Raw genomic sequence first — 22,306 nt, 5'->3', positions numbered from 1 at the left:
AACTTCCTTGTAATGGGTTAAGGCCCGTGGGAAACTTTTCTCTCTGTGAACTAAAATCTTTGAAAATGAATTACAAGCCTGGAGATTTCCACTGTGTTTGTAACCTACTTCCTTTTGTTTTTATATCTCTGTGTTAGGGATTGAAACCAAGGCACAAGCTTCCTGGGCAATGACACTGCCCTTGAACTACATATTCACCTTTTCTTTCTTTCCATTTTGAGGTGGGTCTTGGTATGTTCTCATTCTAGCCCAGTTTGCCTTTGGAATTCCCCTCCCCCCCCTTTTTTTCTATTTAATTTGTGCATGTGATGTAGATACGTAGGTGTTCGAGTGCCACAGTACTTGTGTCAAAGTCAGAGCTCTGGGGCTTGCCCGTACCTCCTGAACCGTTTTTGCTGGTCCTGGCATTGACTTCTCCCGCCTTAGTCTCCCAAGGTCAGATTGAGGCCTGGGCCATAAGTTAAATGTGCCAGGTGGTGGTGGTGCACACCTTTAGTCCCAGCACTCGGGAGGCAGAGGAAGGAGGATCTCTGTGAGTTCGAGGCCAGCCTGGTCTACTGATCGAGTTCCAGGACACCTTCCAAAGCTACAGAGGAACCCTGTCTTGAAAAACAAACTAACAAAAAATATCAATCTTAAAAAAATAACATTAAAAAAGGGGGCTGGTAGCCGGGCGTTGGTGGCGCACACCTTTAATCCCAGCACTCAGGAGGCAGAGGCAGGCGGATCTCTGTGAGTTCGAGGCCAGCCTGGTCTACAGAGCGAGTTCCAGGACAGCCTCCAAAGCCACAGAGGAACCCTGTCTTGAAAAACAAAAACAAACAAACAAACAAAACAAACAAACAAACAACAACAAAAGGGGGCTGAAGAGATGTTCAGGGGTTAAGAGCACTGCCTGTTCTTCCAGAGGTCCTGAGTTCAATTCCTTCAATTCCCAGCCATCTGTAATGGCTCCCAACCATCTATAATGTAGTCTTGTGCCCTCTTCTGGCCTGCAGGGACACATGCAGGCAGAGCACTGTATACACAAATAAATAAAATCTTAAAAAAAAAGTTAAATGCCTGTATGCCAGGGTATTACCAACAGTTGATCGATCATGTCATTTGTCTCTAGGGTAGTTTACATATTGATATTCCTGTCTCAAATGATACCTGGCAAGCAGATGGCATCCTGCCTAGTCTCCCCTTATCCCTGGGACTCTACCTGGGGAAATAGTTCCATTGGTAACATACCTGCCATACTGGTATGAAGAACCGAGCTCTGGCTGTAATACCCATGTAGACAGCTGGTGGGGTCCGGGTGAGACTGTAATTTCAACACCAGGAAAACACAGTAGGGTTTCTATCCCTAAAGGGCTGTGGCCTTGGCCTCCAAATGCATGTGAGCACACATAATCTGGTGTTCTATTGCCCAGCTGAGGCAACAAGCACTCACCCTCCTCCAGCACCCTGATGTAACTGTCATTCCCACTGTTAAAGTACAAACTTATCTTTCTCTTGTTTTTTACACAGGGTTTCCCTGTGTAGCCCTGGCTAGCATGGTACTGAGATCTGTTTGCCTCTGCCTCCTGGGTGCTGGGATTAAAGGTGCATACCACCATGCCTAGTCATTTTTTTTTTTTTTTTTTTTTTTGAGGTAGGGACTCATGTAGCCTAAGCTGGCCTTGAACTCACTAGCCAGCCAATATTCTTGAGCTACTGACCTTCCTGGCTCTGACCTCCCTCACCAAGTGCTAGTAGGCATGTGCTACCATTCTGGCCGAAGCTTAATCTCACAGAGTCAAATCTCATAGTTTTCGAGAGCAGCACTGACACTGGCTTCAAAATTATGAGTAGATTATTTTTTCATTTTGTGACTGGGGGTTTCTCTCAATGGGAGTGATGGATCTCAAAGACACACAGCAAGTTGAGGTAAGAATGTCTGTTGGTGGCTGGGTGTGAGCCAGTGCTTTGAGTTCCTTGAGCTTTGGCAATTATTAAGGAGAAACTTAAAACATACTACATATAAATTAACTACAGGTACATGACTTCCTCCTCTAACAGCCTAATACAACTGTCACTGTTAACTAATGCCTTTACCTGCTGAGACATCTTGATGACCCCCTTTGTTTTTGAGACAGGGTTTCATATAGTCAGGCTGACCTTCAATTTCTGGTCCTCCTGCCTCTTCAAGCCAGTGTCTTGCTTGCATGGTGCTGACGGTTGGACCCAGGGCCTCATGTATTCTGGGCAGGTACTCTACCATGGACATCCCAGGATTTCATGCATGCTAGGCAGGTACTCTATCATGAACATCCCAGGGCTTATGTCTACTTCTCAGTCCAGGGTCATTCCAAACCAAAGAAGACAATTTAGAACTTTGCAACAGGTTTTTATTTTTGCTTTGTATCTATTACAGTGTTTGAAACCTAAAGAAATACATTTTCTCTTCAAATTTGGATGTGTATATAAATATCATTTGTCTGGACTCAGCACACTCAATGCCATGGTTTCTTGGCCTATTTCTGCTCTGAAATCAAGCTTTGTTTGTCTACCCAGGGGCCCTGAGAACATGAAAAAATAGAGCTTACAGTTCTTAGAAAAATAAAAGCAAATGAATTTGGAAAGCAAAACCTGTGAGGATTAAATTCAGCTTTCTAGGGTTCTTACCTGGAAACCCAAGCTATCTTTGGGCGATGTTCTGTCTGCTGGGTAGCTGAGACCTCATACCCACATCATTTATTTAATAGGTCAAAAAAGGCATTTCCCAAAAAAGCTGGCTAAAAAAGCCAATACCCACCTCCAGCTTCTGAGGGTTCATGGTGTGAATCTTTGACATAGTTTGCAGGCAGTCTCAGGAGCCGAGCTGAGACTCCCTTTCCAGCTCCCTGCACATGGTGTATCACTTTCTCTAAACCTAAACATTAAAACCAGACCCCCAGGAGTGCAGGGCTAGTGTGAGCATCAGAAGTGTGAGCATCAGAAATCAGGCTGGCCTAGGAACAGGTAGGTAAGCCCAAGCCCTTGGAGACACATCACACAAGCTATTCCCCTCTGGTGTTCAGGTTTCCCAAGTTATGGCTGCTTTCCTCACAGCCAGCTTTGGTCCTGTGTGCAGTTCAGGCTTCAAACAAGATGCTCTCTCAAAAAGAAAATAAATTTTCATTCAGATTCAGTTGGAGTTGACCTCAAATTCTTCCACTGCCATGCATGTCTGATTCTGGGGTGGGACTAGGGAATAGACGGACGTGGCAATGGAACCAGTTAGGAAGGCCTTTGGCCACAGAGCAGCTAGTGTCCAATACATGGATCGCTAGAGGGGCAAATTCTCAGTTCATTGCCTTAACAAAAGAATACAAAAGGTAAAACAGAAAAAAATACTGGATGAGGTTGGTCTAGAATGCGCCAGAAGTCTGTCTCTTATGGATATGCAGGGAAGTGCCACCTTAAACTGCTGCTATTGCTCAGAATCTCCTACGGTTCAGTGCAATGAGCCTTGCACCCTTCCCCAGCCTGCTAGGGAAGCTTGTCATCATCATCCTGTCCCCTCTGGGGTCTACAGGGACCTGGAGAAGCTTTGTGCCTTCAAGAAGTTAGAGCCTGAAGAATACCCAAGAGGATGGATACCGAGGGGAGAAGGGATGAAGTCTGCACGAGAGCAGAAGCCCTCAGAGGAGGCCATGTGGAGTGCAGAAAGAGTGTGAACTGCTGGGTTTCCAGGCAGACAGGAGCAGAACCACAGTTCCTCCACGCAGGAAGTTTGTCTTTCTACTGGATTCATTTCAGAGAAGCAGAACCTTCTTTTCATCTTCCTTAGCTAAATACAAAAGCAGCTATAATCTGTGGTTAGCTTCAGCACACCTGGGAGATGACTACTTCCAGACAGAAGGGAGCAGCAGTAGATACAAGGTCCCAGGTAAAGGGAAACACCAAAGCTCTTTAAAAAAAAGGTCAACACCTACTTCCTGGAAGTGTGTGACCACCGACCCAAATAACAATGGTGACAAATAGGATGGAACTCTGTATGGTTATACTAAAAGGCTACAGCCAACATCAAGGCTTGTAGTCACTGGGGAGAGCTGGAGACTGAAGACAGTGTCTAGAACGGACCACTCTGTCAGTCACTAAAGAGGATTTCAGTGTGCAGTGGCTAGAGCAGCTAGGTAACCAACCTCTTCCATCTGGTACTGGATGCAGGTCTGAAGCCAAAGAGATACTGGAGAAAGGATGGGGGGCAGGACATTATATCACATACTGAGAGTATGGCTCCAATGCCAGGGGTTTATTAACTGTTGCTTGAGATGTGCAGAGTAGCTCCCACTACAGTGTTCTGCTCTTTAGACAGGGGTGGTGATAATGGTCCTGGAGGGCTTTTCTTTGAACTAGGAGCAGAGTTTGTAGTAAAGCTGCAGACCAGGTTTAAAAGAAAAAAAAAAAAAAGGCCCTGCCCATTGCTTTCCCAGAAGGTCAGAGGGTGAATAAGTAGTATTTGATCCGCCAATGTTAGTCAAAGCTTTCAGTATCAACCACCAGCCCCGAACTACTTTTCTTAGGAGCAGGGCCTCCAAACTAAGACATGGCAAACAGAAGGCCAATCAATGGCCAACAGCAAGACCTGATCTTTAGATCTGCAAGTGTGGGAGATCTGTTGGAACAGGAGTAAGAAGCTGTTTCTGGAGAAAGAAAAGTGTGGATGACAACAGGACACCTCTGCTTCAACACAGTGAGGTACTGGGCTGCTAGCTCCACAGCTGATTTATACCTAACTGACAATGCCCACCACTCCCCCACCCCCACCCCCAGAGCTCAGTTTTAGATAATGTGTAACCCACTAAAACACAGGCCAGCCTCTGAGGCATTGAGCTAGCTTTACTCAGAGAAAGAAAAGGTGTCTGTGTAACTGTCACAAGAAAGGTACAACGACCCTTGGAAGGGATATGCCAACAGCTCTTATCAAAGTATCCAGGTCGCCAAGGTTCTCTGATAACGGCAGAGGCAGCCGTGTCATGACTTATGTGGGTAACGGGGACTGGTAACTGAGTTAGAGAAGGCAGGATGCTTTCTGCTCAGGAGCAAGGACCAGAGCAGCAGACTTCACCAGGCCCCCAGGCACTCTTTGCTCCTTTCAGGAAAGGGAAAATCAGCCCAGGCTGATTTACTTCATAAAGGCTCCAGAGGTGAGAGTTGGTCCCAAGTGATGACCCAGAATCCAAGCAGAGAAGAAAAGGACCAAGTCTAGCTCTTTGAACAGGAAGCTTCTATATCCCTTTTTGGTCTTCCTCACAGTATCCCACTCACAGACGGTTTATCCTCTTAAGACCAATTAAGACTGACCTACTTAAAATATAGAATATAAAAAAAATACAGAACTTTTTGACATTCTCTCCTTTGGAAGTAAAATATACATGATCCAACTATGGCAGAAGGAAGAAGAAAGGCCAAAGGCAGGGATTCCTGACTATCCCAATACACGACCCTAACTCCAACCTCCTCTGCAACTTATGGGTCATCAGAGCAAGGACTTTCTCCTCAGGAGAAGGAAGGACCACAGCCCCCCATCTCAAGCTCAGGAGAAAACACAGCCACCTCAGAGGTTCATTCAACTCTGAGGTGAATTTTCAAGTAAACAAATAAAATTGGGTCGCACCATGTAGGAGGTGGGTAGGATACAGGGTCAGTAGCTACACAGGGAAGGCCCTGTCTGAAGGCCTGTGCTCCTCCTGTCCACTCCCACTGTACATTTGTTCCAGGAGAGTGAGCGGGGAGGACCTCTGTCTCATGGGGCCTCCTTATTAGCCTCTCTTTCCAGACAATGCTGGCAGCTGGGCTCCTAAAACCAGCTTTTGGGAAGAGCAACCTTAATACAAGAAAAATGTGCAAAAGAAAAAATTAAATAACCAATCCAAGCATACAAGATCAATATTCGGTCAGAGCAAGAACACTTTGTTTTGGACTTCTCCCCTCCCCCCCACCTCCCACCTCTGGAATATTCCATCTGCTCAAGTACCCAAGATAAGAGTTACACACATCAGGGCAGAGGACTGGGATGGATGAAGCAAGAATAATGGGAAGGAAGTCACCACTAAAGAAAATAAAAGAAAAAAAAAATTTTAAAGGTGCAAATTGATTACCTCAGTCCTCCTTTGTCTACCCCTGGGCTCCTGGGTTAAAGACATGTGTGCAGCCAAAATAAAGTGTAAGGAAGAAAAACCCACACGTCCCCTTCTTGTCACAAAACCCAGTGTGAGCCTCAGATGGTTCTGTCTGTCCAGAGGGTGCTCCCTCCAGGGAAGGGGATGAGCAGGTCAAGAGCACAGTCTCAGGGCAGCAGGTGTGTGGTGGCTGCTGGTGGGGTGGCTGTTTCCCTGCCCACCAGTGGGCTGCTCTTCTGCTGGCTGGTGGTGCTTCCCATGCCCTCCCCTCCCCGGAGGCAGACATTATAGCTGGAAGCCCTCCATGGGGGCCTCAGGCTGTTGGAAGATGAACTGCTGTTGTGTTTCATCCACCTGAGGAGCCAGGCTGCTGTCGTCATCTTCGACACCAAAGTAGTGCTCAATGAGGTCAAAGGCCTTCTGGTAGATTTCCTGGTTCTCGTGACTCTGAAGAAACTCAATTTTATCCAAGCCTATGGTGGCAAGAAGAAACACATGTCCTTTTCCTTTCCCAAGGAACAAATTTCCAAATAAAAATCGTAAGATCATATCATTCCTTGACCTGAAAAAGGGGTCAAGGTCTCTTCCCCAAATTATAGAATTGCAAAAGAAATCAAAATGTCAGCTAAGTAGAGGTTCTAGAGAGCTAGAATAGCAGCTCAGTTGTGAAGTGCTTGCTCTTGTACCCCAGAACCACCAGGAAAGGTGGCGGCACTTACAACCCTAGAAAGGGTGGGGAGGACAGTGTTGGGACAAACTGCCTGGGGTTTCTGGTTGGCTTGTTAGCAGGGCTTCCTTAGTGAGCCCTAGATCTGAGGGAGCAGTAGTACCTCAAAAACAAAAACAACAACAAAACCAAGGTATCTAGCTCTTGAGGGTTAACCTCTGGACTACACACACATGCATGCATGTAAGGATGAGCACATGAGAGGTTGGAATCTGAATTCTGTTTTAAGCTAACTCTAGGTAAAACATGATTTGTCTCTTCTGAGATGGGTTTCTCTGTGTAGCCTTGACTGTCCTGGAACTTGCTCTATAGACCATGCTGGCCTCGAACTCAGAGATCTACCTGTCTCTGTCTCATAAACGCTGGGAGTAAAGGTGAGCGCCATCACTGTCTGACTGCAATCCAGTATTTTTACAGGAGACAGTGCTGTCTTTTAGTTCCCGGTAATAGTATCAAATTTTGGGCTGTTCCTCCATGTGTCTGTACCATATCTCCTTTTGAGATAGATAGAGCCTGCAAGAATAACACTGACCTATTGCTCCTTAGAGGGAGAAAGAACTGGTGGACAAGAGAACTTGGATACTAATTAGTTGCAGCTACCTGTCTAGTCAGTACATGTCAGTTACTCCCAAGGAAAGGTCTATAACCCCATACTTGGTATATAGCTTGGCTGGAATAGGAACTCATCACTGGTTTAGAAGCTGGTGAGATGACTCAATGGGTAAAGGTGTTTGCTGCCAAACCTGGCAATCCTTACAAACCACATGGTGGAAAGTGAGAACTGACTCCTGCAAGGTCGTCCTCTAACCCCCATACCCACGTGCGTTATATCATGTGTGCTCACACTAAAACATGTACACATACACAAATAAGTGGATAAACAAATGTAGTGAAAAATAAAAAAAATAAACACAGACTCAGTTTCATAAAATGTGTGGATGTGTTCCAACATCTTCCCCACTTCAGACATGTGAGGTGAGGGAAGAACTCACCATAGGCTTCCTCAATGAGGCCACAGTAGGGATTGACCCCTGAGCCACTACGCTTGCCCTCTTGCTCTCCAAGCCGCAGGATGTTCTCTAGTCCATTGAGGGCCACTTGCACAATCTTTGAATCCATTACAGTCAGCAAGTCACACAGGGGTTTGATGCAGCCCAGTGACACCAGGTACCTGGGAACCAGAGACGAAGTAAGATCCAAATTAATGAAGATCTAGTAAAGTCCTAGGCAGGTGCTTTGCCCTGTGGGTCTCCCTCATACAAACCAAGACTTGCAACAATGCACTCTTCCTGAGTCTTGATAATCACCCATCCTTCACTTCAATCTCTCTACCCTCACTCTGCCACTGATCTAATTCTGTAATGAACACACCAGAGTCCTAATATGACCTCAGCCACAATATTATCACTTTAGAGGCATTAAGAAATTCTTCAGGTTTCTTATTTCTGAGTACAAACTCTATTTATGTTAAGACAGCCTGTCTACAATCTGGATCCTACCTCTTTAGCTCTACTCAAAATATTCCTTTCCGGGGCTGGAGAGATGGCTCAGCGGTTAAGAGCACTGACTGCTCTTCCAGAGGTCCTGAGTTCAATTCCCAGCAACCACATGGTGGCTCACAACCACCTTGAATGAGATCTGATGCCCTCTGTTGGCATGCAGGCACAAGACTGTATACATAATAAATAATAAAATCTAATAAATAAATTAATTAATTAAAAAATATTCCTTTCCGGGGCTAGACAGATAGATCAGAAGTTAGGAGTACTGGCTGCTCTTCCAGAGTTCTTGAGTTCTATTCCCAGCACCCACATGGTTGCTCACAGCCATCTATAATGAGATCTGATGCCCTCTTCTGGTGTGTAGGAATACATGCAGGCAGAACACTGTATAAATAATCTTTTTTTTTTTTTTTTTTTGGTTTTTCGAGACAGGGTTTCTCTGTGTAGCTTTGGAGCCTATCCTGGCACTCGCTCTGGAGACCAGGCTGGCCTGAACTCACAGAGATCCGCCTGCCTCTGCCTCCCAAGTGCTGGGACTAAAGGCGTGCGCCACCAATGCCCGGCTCCCTGAGCCCTTTTTAAATCTGGTTTCTCTATGTAGTCCTGGCTAGCCTGGGATTTACTATGTAGATCATGATGGCCTCAAATTCACAGAGATCTGCCTGTCTCTGCCTCCAGAGATCCTAGCTTTAAGTTGTACACCAACATGTCCAGCTTATATTTTCCTTTTAATATTTAACTTAATGGCATTTCCTTTCTCCTGAGACTTTATATGTAAAGACTGTATTTCCTTCAGTAGGTTATAATTACAGGGAAAACACTTAATCCATTCCCACCATTCCTCATATAGTTTAGATGATGTAAATGAGAACAAAGGAGAATATGTACAAACTGGATATGGAGACATGTACTATAATCCCAGCACCTGAGAGGATAAAGCAAAAGGACCACAAGAAGCTCAAGGAGAGCTTGGGATACAGACAGCCCTCATCTAAGGCAAAACAAACAAACAAAACAACAAGCCATAGCTGGGTACAGAGATGCGTAGGTGTGTGCGTGCGTGTAATCCCAGCACTTGGAAGGGAGAGGTAGGAGAGGTCAGTCTGTCTCAAGACTGTCTCTCCAGGAAAACAACCACTATCAACAACAGAGTCTATTCCAGAGTCCAGTCTCATTTAGCAGTTTACCAGTTAACCTTATTACAGTTAGATCAGGGCAGACTGTGGACCAAGAACCATTTAGAGTTCTCTGAAAACCATGAACAAAGGAGACCGCACATATCACTTCAGATGTTGGGAAAGGAATCATACCTGATCTGCTCAGGGGTTCCTCCTGATGTGGCATTGGTGATGGCCCAGGCTGCTTCTTTCCTTGTACGGAACTCTGCTTTCTGAAGGATTTCAATCAACACAGGGAAGATATTGGCATCTATGACAGCCTGAAAGAGAAATGAGGGAGGAGGATGGAGGAAGAAAGACACTTTAAGGAAAAGAAGCGGAAGGGTCAGGGGTGGTAACAGGCCCCTGTAATCCCAATGCTTGCAAGGAGGAGGCAGGAAGTCAGGAATTCAAAGTCATTTGAGGCTAGCTTGGGCTCCACTGGAAACTTGGGAGGGTAAGATAGAATAGGCCTCAGAGGAAAAGATGAAGAAAAGGAAAACCTAGTACAAAAAAAAATCACAATTTTGACTTCTCCCCATAACCCACCAGAAAGTTCTCCTTTGCTCTTACGAGAGATTTGACAAGGTATGGGGAACTTAGCTTCTACTACGTAGAGCCTTTGACCAACTGGTCGGTCATGCTGAGCCCAGTTATCCTGGTGGTGTTAGGCACTGAATCCGGGCCTTTCACACATTAGGCAAACATTCTACTACTGAGCTATACTGCTCATTCTATGCCTTGGCTCCAATTTCTAATGGGAAAGAAATGCTTTTTTGGAAAGCAAATCTACCTGTATTTGAGCCCTATTGCCAGCAGTGATGTTTGAAATGGTCCAGCAAGCTTCTTTCCGGATTGATTCCTTAGAGCTGCTCAGTAGGTGGAGGAGACAAGGGAGGGCTGAACAGTTAAGAATGACCTGGACAAAAGCACAAGAAATACAACAAAATTAGATATTTAGAGTAATTCAAATTAAAAATGGATATGCATCAAGATACCACAGGGCAAAACAAACCCACAGTATAGGAGAAGACACTGGCAAAACATATACTGGTAAGCATTAATATCCAGAGTATATAAAGAACTCCTAATATCACAAAACACCCTAAGCAACCAGTAAAAATGAGCAAAGGGCTTGAAAAGACATTTCTTAAAAAAAAAAAAAAAAGACATACAGATTGTCAATTAGCACATAAAATAGGCTCAACAGTACCAAACAATAGAGAAACAAAAATCAAACCATGAGATAGCACTTTACACTTACTAGGATGGTGTTATAAAAAATATCAGAAAATAAGATATTCTTCAAAGAGAGACATAAAATGACACAGCAGCTAAACTAGTAAAAATTAGCAAAAATTACCATGTTATCTGATCTCTTTTGCATATTCACGACCAAAAGAAATGAGAGCAAAGACTTAGCAGCTATATATCAGGGTATCATCATGCACAATAGCTAATAAGTAAAAACAACATAACTACATTCAAGATGGTCGGGCGCCGGTGTCGCATGCCTTTAATCCCAGCACTCAGGAGACAGAGGCAGGTGAGTATGTTATAGGCCCCTCCTCCCTGTGATCTCTGTGAATGAGTCTAGCCTGGTCTACAGAGTAAGTTCCAGAACAGGTTCCAAAGCTACACAGAGAAACCTTGTCTCAGAAAAACAAAAACAAAACAAAACAGAAACCCAATGTGCTCAAGATGGATGAAGGGGATTTTAAAAATACAGTATATACCAACTTATCATTCAGCCCTAATAGGGGAATTCTGACACATGCTACAACATAGATGTAGAAATTATGCTAAGCCAATGTAAGGCACACATATTGTGTGACTCCACTTATAATGAAGTGTCTATAGGAATCCAATGGAATAAAACTGTACAACAACAGCAACAAAAACTAGAGCACACACTAACTCATGGCATCAAGAAATCACAAAGGAACCCAGCAGAATTCTACCTTTTGAACAGGGAAACTCACTATGCCCTCAGTGTAGGGATCATTCCTTTTTCATTTTACATTCACATGCTCATTTGTGTGCACGGTGCACACTAGTTTACTATTCTGAAACAGGACGTTATTGTATTGCTCAGGCTCAGGCTGGTCTCAAAACCCCTGAGCTCATGTGATCCTTCCCACTTCAGCCTCCCCATTAGATGCACCACCCTGCGGCTTGTTGGTAGGAATTATTTTCCATATTTTTTCTTTTTTGAAATAGGGTTTCATGCAGTTGAGGATGGCCTTGAACTAGCTGACCCTTCTGCCTCTAAACTCTAAGTGCTAGAATTACAAGTGTTTGCCACACATGACTTAAAAGTTACTGTGAGGTTAACACAAAGTGATGTCTATGGGGTTCTAAAGGCTAGAAAGTATTGGTGAGCTTTCTAGTATCTCAAAAGGGTCACAGATCAGACGAAACTCCTTATAATGCCTGAGTAAATCCAGTCATTCTTCCATTTAGCTTTCTTTTCCAAAGTACCAGCTGGACTGTTTCTAATTTAAGAGAAGAAACTCTGATCATATAGAGAGTGACAGTGCTAAAACTACATTTTTGTTTTTTTGTTTTTTGTTTCAAACAGGGTTTCTGTGGCTTTGGAGGCTGTCCTGCAACTAGCTCTTGTAGACCAGGCTGGTCTCAAACTAAGAGAGATGCCTCCTGAGTGCCGGGACTAAAGGCATGCACCACCACCGCCCAGCTCTAAAACTACATCTTTTTTTTTTTTTTTTTTTTAAAGATTTTATTTATTATGTATACAACATTCTGCTTCCATGTATATCTGCACACCAGAAGAGGGCACCAGATCTCATAAGATGGTTGTGAGCCACATGTGGTTGCTGGGAATTGAACTCAGGACCTCTGGAAGAGCAGCCGGGGCTCTTAACCTCTGAGCCATCTCTCCAGCCCTAAAACTACATTTTTTTAAAAGCCATTTTTCTGCTAGACAATGCAGCCTCCCATTACAGAGGACGACTTTTGTTTATAGATAACGCTTACTTGTTTTCCCACAGCTGGCCTGAGTTATAAGATCCTATCCCACCCTCTTCTGTCTTACCTGGGTCTGGATGTCATCCCCAGTGACAATGTTACCCACAGCTCTCAAGGCAGGAGATGCCACTTTGTAATCGTTGTGCCTAAAGAGGAAGAACAGCTCATCATTAGTGAAGCAACACATTATATTCAGCCCTGCTGAAAACCAAGGCTGGCAGGCAGCATTATAATCTGCGGTTCATAGCTTTCTTATTGTGGTTTTTTTTTTTTTTTTCTTTCTTTTGGTTTTTGAGACAGGGTTTCTCCGTGGCTTTGGAGACTGTCCTGGAACTAGCTCTTGTAGACCAGGCTGGTCTCGAACTCACAGAGATACGCCTGCCTCTGCCTCCCAAGTGCTGGGATTAAAGGCGTGCGCAATCACCGCCCGGCTTCTTATTGTGTTTTATAAGATGGTCTCACTCTGCAGCCTAAGCTGTCTCCAAATGTTGGGATTACAGGCATGCACCACCATGCCCAGCTTAGGATGGCGCTCTTTGAACTTGGTGAAGCTAAGGAAACTTTTACCCTCTTAAACTGAAGCAACTCACATCAGAAGTTCTACCAATCTCCGGCAGACTCCAGAGTCTATGACTGCCTGGATCTTCTCATTGGGGCCATCAGACAGGTAAGAGAGGGCCCAGCAAGCATCTGCCAGCAAGTCTGAGTCACTACTGAAGAGCAGGCGAGACAACACAGGCAAACAAGGAGAGACCTGTTGAAAGCAAAGTGAGGAGGACTGACATAGGGCTACACCAGCGCTATCACCCTATCACTGCCACCCATCCCCAGCATGTCATTCTAGAGCCTGGGAATGTCATCAAACCTGCAGGCCCACCTTTCACTTTCCTACCAAGGTACACAAGATCGCCTACTACACCGACAAGTGCCTTTTAGTTTCACAGGATTTGAGACTCTCAGGGGTCTTCCCAAAACTTAAAAGACTTACTACAATGGAATCTGGTATCACTTATGGCTACTAAGTAGCTCTCACCTTTGCAAATTCTGGAGGCGGGTTCTTTCCTCGGCAGAGGTTTGACAGGGCCCAGACTGCATTCCTTGTCATTGTGAGTCGTGTGGACTTAGTGAGGAGTCTGGAGGAAACAACAGAGCCAGAGTCTGAGCACTGATGTTCTAACACAGGGCTGTTACCAATACACCCTAGAGGCAAACCCAGACACCTAAGAATCTTCTGGCCTGAAACTAGCTCTGTAAACCAGGCTGTACCAGAACTCAGAGATCTGCCTGCTTCTACTTCTTTTGTGTTGGGATTAAAGGCACGTGCCACCACTGCCTGGTCCAGGGCCTTACTATCTTAAGGAATCAAGCAAGCTGCCTCCAAAATGTACTGCCACTTAGCTACCCTACAGATACCCCAAGCCCAAATGATCATAAATACTCACGTTAACAAAGGATTAAGGATCGAGCAATTCAGGACGTAATCTCTGCAAACCGAACTGTCTCCAGCTATGTTTCCCAGAGCCCAGACTGCCTGAAAAGGGAGGATGGAACTGTCACTCACAGAGTTTGGTTTGATTGTAGCTTCTGTGACTACTAGTTGTTTTTGTTGTTGTTGAGACAGGATTTCTCTGTGTAACCCTGGCTGTCCTGGAACTAGCTCTTTAGACTAAGCTGGCCTCAAACTCAGAAATCCACCTGCCTCTGCCTTCTGAGTGCTGGGATTAAAGACATGCACCACCTCTGCCCAGTTGTTCAAGTGTTTTCATAATCCACTCTCCAAAGCAAGACCCCTATGTTATAGAGAGGTGTGGTCCAAGTTCTTAGCCTCTAACTCGGTGCTTGTCCATGCTAGGGACTAAACCCATCCAAAGGCTACCTAGCTGTTCCCTTCTGATTAACTTCACTATACAGACTGAGGTGGTTCCAATGGGGCTGTGTAAGTAACAAGTGATACTCTTACAACTGACAAAATTCCAAGACCTGTAAGAAAATCATTTGAAAGACTGGACAAAACCCCCAAACACATTTTCTATTTTTTGCTTCTGTTTTTTGAGATAGGATCCCTCTATACATCCTTAGCTGTCCTCCAACTCCAGACATCTGACTGCTTGTATCTCCCAAGTGCTGGGATTAAAATTATGTGCCAATGAGCTTGTCCTAAATATAAATTATTACTATACTGTCAGTACCATCAAAACTTTAATCAACTCTTGAGCATTACCTGTTCTTGTACATCTTCAAAGTCTGAGTTAAGCAGCTCTATAAAAATGGGGACAGCTCCTGCTTCAATGACAATTTTGGTCTGCTGAGAAGTTCCGGAGGCAATGTTTGTCAGAGCCCAAGCAGCTTCAAACTGAAAGTGAGATTAGGCCACAAATGAGAAGTCCTTTTAGGCACAGCAACCGGCCTGCCGTCTGCCTTAAACAGCAAAGCTCTAGCACATAAAAAACCAAAACCAAATTCATGTCTTCGCTTCAGTTTTTTCATCTCTGAAACAAGGGTAAGAGTAATAGTGTGGGGCCAGGCGGATCTCTGAGAGTTTGAGGTCAGTCTTGTCTACAAGGCTACACAGAGAAACTATGTCAGTGTGCTCTCTCCCCCTTCCCTTCTTCAAGGTCTTACTCTGTAGCCAAGGCTGGCCTAAGCTTTTGCTTCTGGGCTCTATGTGCTAGAAGTATAGGCATGATCCACTGTCCCTGGTTGAGATGGCTGTCAACCCACTGTCTGCTGTGTCTAAATTTCTGATGGACTTGCTCATTATCTGTTTCTAGAAAATAGAGACCCAGAGAGGCAGGATGATTGATCTGCATCAGGTCACCAAGTTAGAGGTATAATAGGCCCTCTGATTTATAATGACAATCAGTGTATCGCATTCTGGGATCTCTGAAATCAAAACTTTTCTTCATGAGCTTTCTTTCTTTCTCTTTCTTGAGAAATGGTCTTGCTATGTAGCCCAGGCTGGTATCAAACTTGTGGCAGTTCTCATGCCCCAGCCTGCTGTATGCTGAAAATATTTGTGTATGCTGCCACATCTGGCTTCAAATATTTTTTTTTTCATCATGTACAACATGTTTTATGTATATATACATTGTGGAAACTGAGCCAGGTTCACAAATTACCTCACATAATTATTGAGATCTTTTTTTGTTTTGTTTTGGTTTTATTTTGTTTTGGTTTTCGAGACAGGGTTTCTCTGTGTAGCTTTGGAGCCTATCCTGACAGTCGCTCTGGAGACCAGCCTAGCCTCGAACTCACAGAGATCTGCCTGCCTCTGCCTCCCAAGTGCTGAGATTAAAGGTGTATGCTATCACTGTCCAGCAGGATATTTTTCTTAAAAAAAATAAAAAAGACACTCAAAGTGCAGACTTGGCTGGCTTCAAACAGAGATTTGTCTTTCTTTGCTCGGTTGCAAAGGTTGTGCTACCACACCCAGCCCTGAAACAGATTTTAAGGAAGATACTTCAATTGATAGTTTCTCTATATTACTTTTCCATTCCCTTAAGATAGGCCTACAGGGGGCTGGAGAGATGGCTCAGAGATTAAGAGCACTGGTTGTTCTTCCAGAGGTCCTGAGTTCAATTCCCAGCAACTACATGGTGGCTCACAACCATCCGTAATGAGATCTGGTGCCTTCTTCTGGCCTGCAGGCATACATGCAGGCAGAACACTGTATACGTAATAAATAAATCTTTAAAAAAAAAAAAAAGATATGCCTGCAGAAACCCACTGTGAGTTCTTGAGAACTTTGACCCACCGTCTCATGCCTGAGCGCTTTTACCTGTAATGTACAATTCTCACTCCTTTTCAGAAACTCCACAAACCGGTCAACTACTCCTGGAGTGTTAATAACTTCATCTATTGGAGGACTCGGCTCTAGAGGGAGATAGGAAAGACACCAAAAGTCAGGGAAGCTTTGCTGATCCATTCACAGTTTTGGATGCTTCTGACCACTCTTACAAACATTGCAAAACTGTCTTTGCTCATCTACAAACTGCATGTTACAAGTATAAAGGCAAACCTATTTTAGATATGCTCAGCTATGGCTTACTAAATGTGAACATAACAGAAAAGGAATGAAAAAAGTCCAAGGAACGCAACCCTATCCTACTTCACTGCTTTTTTCTTGGGAGGGATGTTTAATATGCTCAAGCAGCAAGAGATTCTTTTGCTATCATATACCTTGTTTTCAGGACGGAAAACCAATAGCAGAGCCTTGCACATCTGATACATCAAATTTTTATAGAGCAACTCGGTAAGACAGTTCTAGACACTAAGGATAGAGTATGAACCAAGCCAAAGTCCCTGCACTCACAGAACTTAGTGTGGCAGTGAAAGGTGGGCTGTTAGAAAGCAGTAGTAAGGATAGTCTTCTACTTTTATCAAGACATAGTTTCACTGTATAAACCCAAGCTAGCCTGGAACTCACAGAGATCCACCTGCCTCTGAATCCCCAGTGCTGACATTAAAGGTTATTTGCTATCAATACCTGGCTGTACCAGAACTGGGGAGGTTAAGGCAGGAGTATCTTGAATTCAAGAATAACAAGACTATCTTTTAAAAAAATGAAGGAAAAGAAAAGGAGGAAAGAAAAACGAAGAGTTTCATCTGTATACTCTTCTCTAACACATTTTAAGAGTCAGAAAACAGGACAACAGGCTTCATTAACAAGTTGTAACTGGCTGGACAGTGGTGACACTCGCCTTTAATTCCAGCACTAGGGAGACAGAGGCAGGTGGATCTTTGAGAGTTTAAGGCCAGCCTGGTCTACAGAGAGTTCCAAGACAGCCAGAGCTACACAGAGAAACGCACTCTGGAAAAACAAACACAATAGAAAAAGGTGTAACTGGGGGCTGGAGACACAGCTCAGCGTTAGAGTACTCACTGCTTTTGCAGAGTTCTGTCCTCAGCACCTATCCATGCATGCCAAGCGACTCAGAAGAGATTCTACCTCCAGCTCCAGAGGATCTGACATCCTCTTCTGGCCTCTGTGAGCACACATACTCATGTGGCATACACACATAATTAAAAACTCTTAGGGAAAAAAAGGATAGGTGAAAGAAATGCTGATAGAATTTTTGAGAAAAGAAGAATTAGCAGAGGGAATATCAAGTGTTAATGTGGGAATGTGCCTGACTTTTTCAAAGAAAACCTGGCCAGGAAGAAGGCTACAGTAGAATGAGCAATAGGTAGTAGTTAAGTAAAAAGAGTCAAGAGGCTAAGTCATACAGCACCTCTCTGAGAAGGACCCGGCTTTATACCTTTGGAGAGGAGTTTCCGGAATTTCTGTGTGGTTGCTAACTGTAAGTCAGAATCGTCAGAAAAGAGCATCTCCACCATCTCTCTTGTGATCACACTCTCCTAGAAAATAAAATAGGTTGATGACCTTGTGGATAATAATAAAGCCAAATGAAAGCATATCATTCTGCATGGCTTCCTGCTTTTTAAGAGCCTCAAGTAAGAGAATGGCATAGTAGATCCAAGTCTGCTTCAAGATACAATATTTGAAAGCGATTCCTAATCTGTGATGTAACCAATGATGTCCTTGAATGTTTTTTTCAAATTCTTTGCATCCTTGCTGAGTGGTTAAGCTGACTGACCACAAAAGGCAAGGAAGACCATAACATGATTACAAAGATACGAGATGGCATGGCTACCCAACTTCTGCTCTGAGAACAGCTGTGACCACGTCTTGAAGGACTTACCCCTGTTGTAGAGCTCACATAGGAGTCCATCAGCAGACTGTCGAACATGGCAGCCTCTTCATTAATCAGCTCCACATTTCTCCGTTTAAAAAGCTGAAAAGAAAAGTGAGGAGACAGAGCTAGCGCTACTCATAAACTGAAGAACAGCCTGAAGCTAGATTAGGATATAATGGTAAAGAAATACTAGGAGGAAAATGAGGCCAAACTTTAAGCAGATATAACACACATTCAACAGCTTTACGTTTTTTGTTTTCCAAGACAGGGTTTCTCTGTGAAATAGTCCTGGCTTTCCTGGAACTCACTCTGTAGACCAGGCTGGCCTCAAACTCACAGAGATCCACCTGTCTCTGCCTCCCAAGTGCTGGGATCAAAGGCATGTGACACTACCACCCAGTAACTGTTTTACTTTTTCTAAGTTTTTTTTTTTTTAAACTTTATGATCATTGGTGTTTTGTCTGCATGTATGTCTATATGAGGGTGTCAGAAGTCCTGGAACTGGAGTTGCCCAGTGCAAGTGGGTGTTGGGAGTTGAACCTAGGTCATATGGAAGAGCAGCCAGTGCTCTTAACAATGAGCCATCTCTCCAGCCCCTGGAAAAGCATGCTCAAGCATACACACACACACACACACACACACACACACACACACACACACACACACACACACACAGCTTTCTTTGCAAGTAATGTAAATCATGAGGGAGGGGTATGAAAAGTTTTAAAAGAAAGAATGTTATAGAGTAACAACATGGGCAAAATCGGGTTACATGACTGCATCTAGAGCTGAGCAGGATACACCTGGTCCTGCAAGTGTGGGACTGCAATGGTGACATGTCAGTCTCTGTCCAAGGCAAATGTAACACAAAAAAGTCCCAAGAGAGCAGAAGACTAGAGACACGGCATTGGGGAATATTCCTTTACACTGTTTGTGAAGCTGTGTCACTGTGATTGGTTCAATAAAGAGCTGAAGCCAGGCAGTGGTGACACATGCCTTTAATACCAGCACAATAGCTAAGCAGGAAGAGGTTAGGTGGTTCTTCTGGGGACAAAGAAGATGGGAAATGTAGGTCTCCAGCCAGATGCAGAGAAAGCAGAATGAACAGTCCAGAGAGATGAGGTAACGAGCCAAATGACAGAATGTAGAGTAAAATGATTTAAATTATAAGAGCTAGTGGAGAAATGGGTAAATCAGTTAAGTGTGGGCAAAGCAAACATGAGAACCTGAGTTCAGACCCCAGCACCCAATAGTTAGGTGTAGCAGTGCACACCTATAACCCAGCACTTAGGAGGCAGGATCTCTGGAGCTCACTGGCTAGTCAAGCCAATCAGTGGGTTCCATGTTCAGTGACGGATCTTGACTAAAAAAGTTAAGATGGACAGCAGCAACTGGGACTGAAACATCTATCTCTGGCCACGATATGCAAATGCAAATGCAGATGCAGATGCAGATGCAGATGCACACGCACACACACACGCACACACACACACACACACACACACTTTTACACACAATCATACCCACCTGACAAAACAAACTGAATAGATAGCCTGCTAATTAGATAAGCTACATTTCCCTAGGCCAGTGGTTCCCAATTGTGGGTCACAACCCCTTTGGGGGTTGAATGACCCTTCCACAGGGGCTGCCTATGACCACTGAAAACACAGACATGGGCTGGAGAGATGGCTCAGTGGTTAAGAGCGCTGGCTGCTCTTCCAAAGGACCCAGGTTCAATTCCCAGCACCCATATGGCAGCTCACAACTGTTCCAGGGGATCCGACACCCTCACACAAACATAAATGCAGGCAAAACACCAATACACATAAAATAAAAATAAAACAAACAAAAAAAACCAGACATTTATTTACCTTATGATTCATAACAGTAGCAACATTAGTTACGAGGTAGCATCCAAAGTTTTATGGCTGGGGGTCATCACATGAGGAACTTATTAAAGGGTTATTAATTAGGAAGGTTGAGAATCACTGTATGAGGCAGAAAGATGAAGGCCAACTACAGAACCTGGCTAGTTTCCCTGATAGGTATGTTTGAGAACACTCCAGTTAACTTACTTGTTGTTCCCGCTTCTGTTTCCGAAGCTGAATGCCCTCTTCCTCCCTCCTTCGTCTCATTTCCTCAGGGTTTAAGGCATTGTTCTTATAGCTCTTCATTCGGTAATTGTCTTTCCCTGGGCTTGCCATGGTCTCTAGAAGGAAGATATTTTTGTAGTTGTGAGACAATAGCATTTCCTTTTCATACATGAACAAACTATCAGTAAAGAGAATATAAGAAGATGGCAAGCAAGTCTGGACCTGAAAAGATGAAATGAAGAGGCAGAGTGTGTCTGGTTATTCTTGAAAATAACTTAGGGAACCTCCAGAAACTAGGAATGCTTCAGAAATCTACTTGGCAAATTCCACACAGATTTATTATCTTAAGGGGGCGTGGGGGGGCGCACGCACAGGGTGAAGCAGCCCTGGAGAGATGGCTCAATGGTTACAACCATCTGTAGCTCCAGGTCCTGGGGATTCAGTGTTATCTGTATGTACCAGGCACACATATAGGCAAAACACTCATACACATAAAATAAAACTAATAAATCATAAAAAAAACAAGAAAAAACCCCCCAAACGAGGAATTAGGGGAGACAATTCAGTGGTTAAGAGTATGTGCTGCTCTTGTGGTAGAGCCAGATTCAGATTCAGTTCCTAGCACCCCCACAGTGGCTAATAACTATCTGAAACTCCGGTTACAGGGGATCTGACACCTCTTCTGACCTCTCCAGGCCCCTGCACACATGTGGGGCATCAGGTATAAAGACATTAAAAATAAAAAAATAAACAGTAGCAAGCCATCAAGATGGCTCAGGAGGTAATGCTTGTTATTTGCCATGAAGCCTGATGACCTAAGTTCCATCATCAGGATCCACACACTTGAAGGAGGGAATCAACACCTGTCTTCTGACCTCCACACACACACACACTATGCCATATGTACCTCCCCCTACCCCCAACATATGAAAGTTACAAGGACCTTCAGTGGCTGCTCCTGGATCCCTGAACAGGTAGAGGCAAGACTACTAAAGGCAAGCCCCTGTGGAATGCTGTCCTCTATTACCTGACACATAGTGTTTCATGATTGAGCCTGTGCTGTCCCAGAGGCTGTCCTCTCCTTTGAGCACAGTTGACAGTTAAACTGAAATAGGAACCACATTGCTTCTTTAGTTACCATGGTGATAAGTAACTATCACAAATATCTACTTATGACTTCACTGGAGAAGCAGGCAAGAAAGAATAGAAGGATGAACATCCACAGAGACACATGAGGAAACTTCTGCTACAAAGATGTTTTTACCTCAAAGAGGATACTTTATTTGTCCCCTCTTACTTAAGAGTTCCACTTTACCAGTCATACCAGATTTTTAGAAACCCATGTTCACATTACAAAATTTTCTTTTACAGTGATTTCTCTCTCTAGACCAAGAGTCCAAGCAACAGCAAATCTAAAGATAATATGTGAGCCAACACCTGTAACACCAGAATAATCAAATAAAAAAAATCCTTGAAGAACAAAATTAGCCGTAATACTAGGACTTGAAGCTGGGCGGTGGTGATGCATGACTCTTTAATCCCAGCACTTGGGAGGCAGAGGCAGGTGGATCTCTGAGTTCAAGACCAGCCTGATCTACAAAGTGAGTTCCAGGACAGCCAGGGCTACAGAAAAACCCTGTCTCAAAAAAACAAACAAAGGACTTGAAGGGTAGGATGATACCATAGCTTAAATTGTGTCTTCTGCCAGTGGTGGCACACACCTTTAATCCCAGTGCTCCGGAGGCAGAGGCAGGTGGATCTCTGTGAGTTGAAGGCCAACCTGGTCTACAAAGTGAGGCCCAGGGCTGTTACATGGAGAAGCCCTGTCTTGAAAAACCAAAGATTTGTGTCTTCTGTCTGGTGAGTGAGTGTGCATGCTTTTAATCCCAGCACTCAGAAAGCAGGAGGATCTCTGTGATACTCCAGGCAAACCAGGGATACACAGTTAGATGATGTCTCAAAAACAAACAAAAACCTAATTTGTGGGTGTAGGAGTACAACCTGTAATCACA

At 44.1% G+C, this 22,306-nt stretch overlaps 1 protein-coding gene across 2 annotated transcripts in view; it reads right to left on the bottom strand.

The window, feature by feature from the left end:
• Positions 1-2,355: 2,355 nt before the first annotated feature.
• The window catches only part of Kpna6 (karyopherin subunit alpha 6), a 36,285-nt gene continuing 16,334 nt past the window's right edge, over positions 2,356-22,306 (bottom strand). For both annotated transcript variants that reach the window (XM_027399400.2, XM_027399399.1), the window contains exons 2-14: positions 20,277-20,410; positions 18,208-18,300; positions 17,764-17,863; positions 16,284-16,378; positions 14,727-14,858; positions 13,948-14,036; positions 13,539-13,638; positions 13,096-13,259; positions 12,573-12,651; positions 10,311-10,436; positions 9,671-9,798; positions 7,851-8,029; positions 2,356-6,604 (exon numbers count right to left, since the gene is read on the bottom strand). In XM_027399400.2, the coding sequence (XP_027255201.1) occupies positions 6,417-6,604; positions 7,851-8,029; positions 9,671-9,798; positions 10,311-10,436; positions 12,573-12,651; positions 13,096-13,259; positions 13,539-13,638; positions 13,948-14,036; positions 14,727-14,858; positions 16,284-16,378; positions 17,764-17,863; positions 18,208-18,300; positions 20,277-20,410 (1,607 nt within the window). In that variant the 3' untranslated portion in view covers positions 2,356-6,416. The remainder of the gene's footprint in view (positions 6,605-7,850; positions 8,030-9,670; positions 9,799-10,310; positions 10,437-12,572; positions 12,652-13,095; positions 13,260-13,538; positions 13,639-13,947; positions 14,037-14,726; positions 14,859-16,283; positions 16,379-17,763; positions 17,864-18,207; positions 18,301-20,276; positions 20,411-22,306) is intronic.

Source organism: Cricetulus griseus, chromosome 2 (genome assembly GCF_003668045.3).
Source record: "Cricetulus griseus strain 17A/GY chromosome 2, alternate assembly CriGri-PICRH-1.0, whole genome shotgun sequence".
Classification (NCBI taxonomy): Eukaryota; Metazoa; Chordata; class Mammalia; order Rodentia; family Cricetidae; genus Cricetulus; species Cricetulus griseus.
This window is presented reverse-complemented; position numbering and strand designations above follow the sequence as displayed.